The sequence below is a fragment of the Octodon degus genome, unplaced genomic scaffold (assembly GCF_000260255.1).
Source record: "Octodon degus isolate 3935 unplaced genomic scaffold, OctDeg1.0 scaffold00010, whole genome shotgun sequence".
Lineage (NCBI taxonomy): Eukaryota > Metazoa > Chordata > Mammalia > Rodentia > Octodontidae > Octodon > Octodon degus.
This window is the reverse complement of record NW_004524586.1, coordinates 4,931,327-4,932,884: the sequence shown is the minus strand read 5'-3', so window position 1 is coordinate 4,932,884 and position 1,558 is coordinate 4,931,327. Positions and strand designations below refer to the sequence as shown.

General features: G+C 60.6%; 1 protein-coding gene across 1 annotated transcript in view; it reads right to left on the bottom strand.

Moving 5' to 3' along the window:
- Frat1 (FRAT1, WNT signaling pathway regulator) overlaps positions 1-283 on the bottom strand; it is a 2,386-nt gene extending 2,103 nt beyond the window's left edge. The window contains 1 exon segment of the mRNA XM_023708782.1: positions 1-283. This exon segment is cut by the window's left edge and continues 567 nt beyond it. Coding sequence (XP_023564550.1) covers positions 1-219 — 219 coding nt within the window. The 5' untranslated portion in view covers positions 220-283.
- Between the last annotated feature and the right edge of the window lie 1,275 nt (positions 284-1,558).

Here is a 1,558-nt window from a genome sequence, read left to right as displayed (position 1 = left end):
CGGGGGCTGCAGCGGCGGCCCCGGGGGCGCGCGCGGGGAGGCCGGGCCGTCGCGCGCCGCGTCCAACTGCAGCGTCTTGCCGATCTGGGCCACCAGCCGGTCCACCTCTCCCGAGCCCCCCAGCGTCACCGACTGCTCCAGCAGGAGGAAGCTGCCCTCCTCTCCCTCCCCCTCCGCTTCCTCGCCGGCTTCCTCTTCCTCCTCCCTCCGGCACGGCATGGCCCCTGGCCCGGGCAGTGCGGGTGCTGCGCGCGGCGGTGGCGGCGGCGACTCGGCTGCCCGCGGTCCGGGCGGAGCGCGGCGGAGGTGGGAGCGGGCCGGGCCGGGCCGGGCCGGGGCCAGGGACGTGGGAGCCGGGGCGGCGAGTACTAGCGCCGCGCGCCGCCTGCAGCCCGGGAGCCGGAATCCTGCCGGCTCGGGTTAATTTGTAAACAATGGGTGACGTCGCGCGGGCCGTTCCACCGCGCCGGGTCGGGGGTGCTGTGCTCCTGAGGGCCGGGACGCCTGCAAGGCCCGGGTCACGAACGAAGCTGGCGGTGTCGGAGCCGCGTAAGTGCGCCTGCTGTCCCCGCGGGCGCCCAGAGGAGCGGACCCCGGCTCGCTCTGCAGCGCGCGACTGGCATTCCGGAAGCTGCACACCCTGGCGGACCGCGTTGGTCTCTTCCACACACGGGCACGGACGCTTACAAACACTCCCACACACCCCTCCCTTCCGCACGTCAATTCGTCTGCTTTTAGCATTTACGCTTTTGAGATCACAGTCCCAGCGTCAAGCGAGGGTGGAAGAGAGAGGGAGCCAGGCTAAGAGCCTGTGCGCGCATCAGGGAAACGAGGCTGGCAAGGATGTAAAGGAGAGGGGAGCGTGTCTTGCGGTGGCAGGACAGCCGAGGTGGAAACGGCCAAGGCCGCGATGACTGTTTCTTGACTGAAAGCCGGAGCGGGCGGCTGCCGGAACTGGCGCTGGCAGTCGGGCACCGGCGCGGGCGTTGCTGCAGGTCTGGGAGGGGCTGTGACCTGGAAAGTTTTTAAAGAATGTTTCAGCCACTAGGGGAAGATTTCCTCCGAGGGGTTAGTGGGAGAGGAAATACGCTTTGACCACGTTCAAGATACCACGATTGATTTAATGGTTGACCAAGACTTCTTTCTTTCTTTCTCTCTTTCAGACAGGATCTCACCATATATTCAGGCTGGCCTTGAATTTACTTGGAGTCTCCTGCCTCAGCCCCCTGAATGCTGGGATTAAGGCCCATGCCACCATGCTCTATTTATTAATTTTTTAGCCTTTTTTTTTTTTTTTAAAAAATGAAATTAGTAGTTTTTTTTTTTTTTTTTTTTTTTTTTTTTTTTTTTTGTGGTGCCAAGAACCAAACCAGGAGCTCATGTGTGGATGGGCAAGTACTCTACCACTTAGGGTCTCCCTAAGATGCCCAGGTGGCCTTGGATTCGTGATCCCCTTCATGCCTTCATTCACCAGTAACTGGGATGACAAGGATGTGCTACTAGGCTGGGCTTCCAAAGCTGCATTTTCATTAAAAGGAAAAGGGGTAGGTGTTTTTTT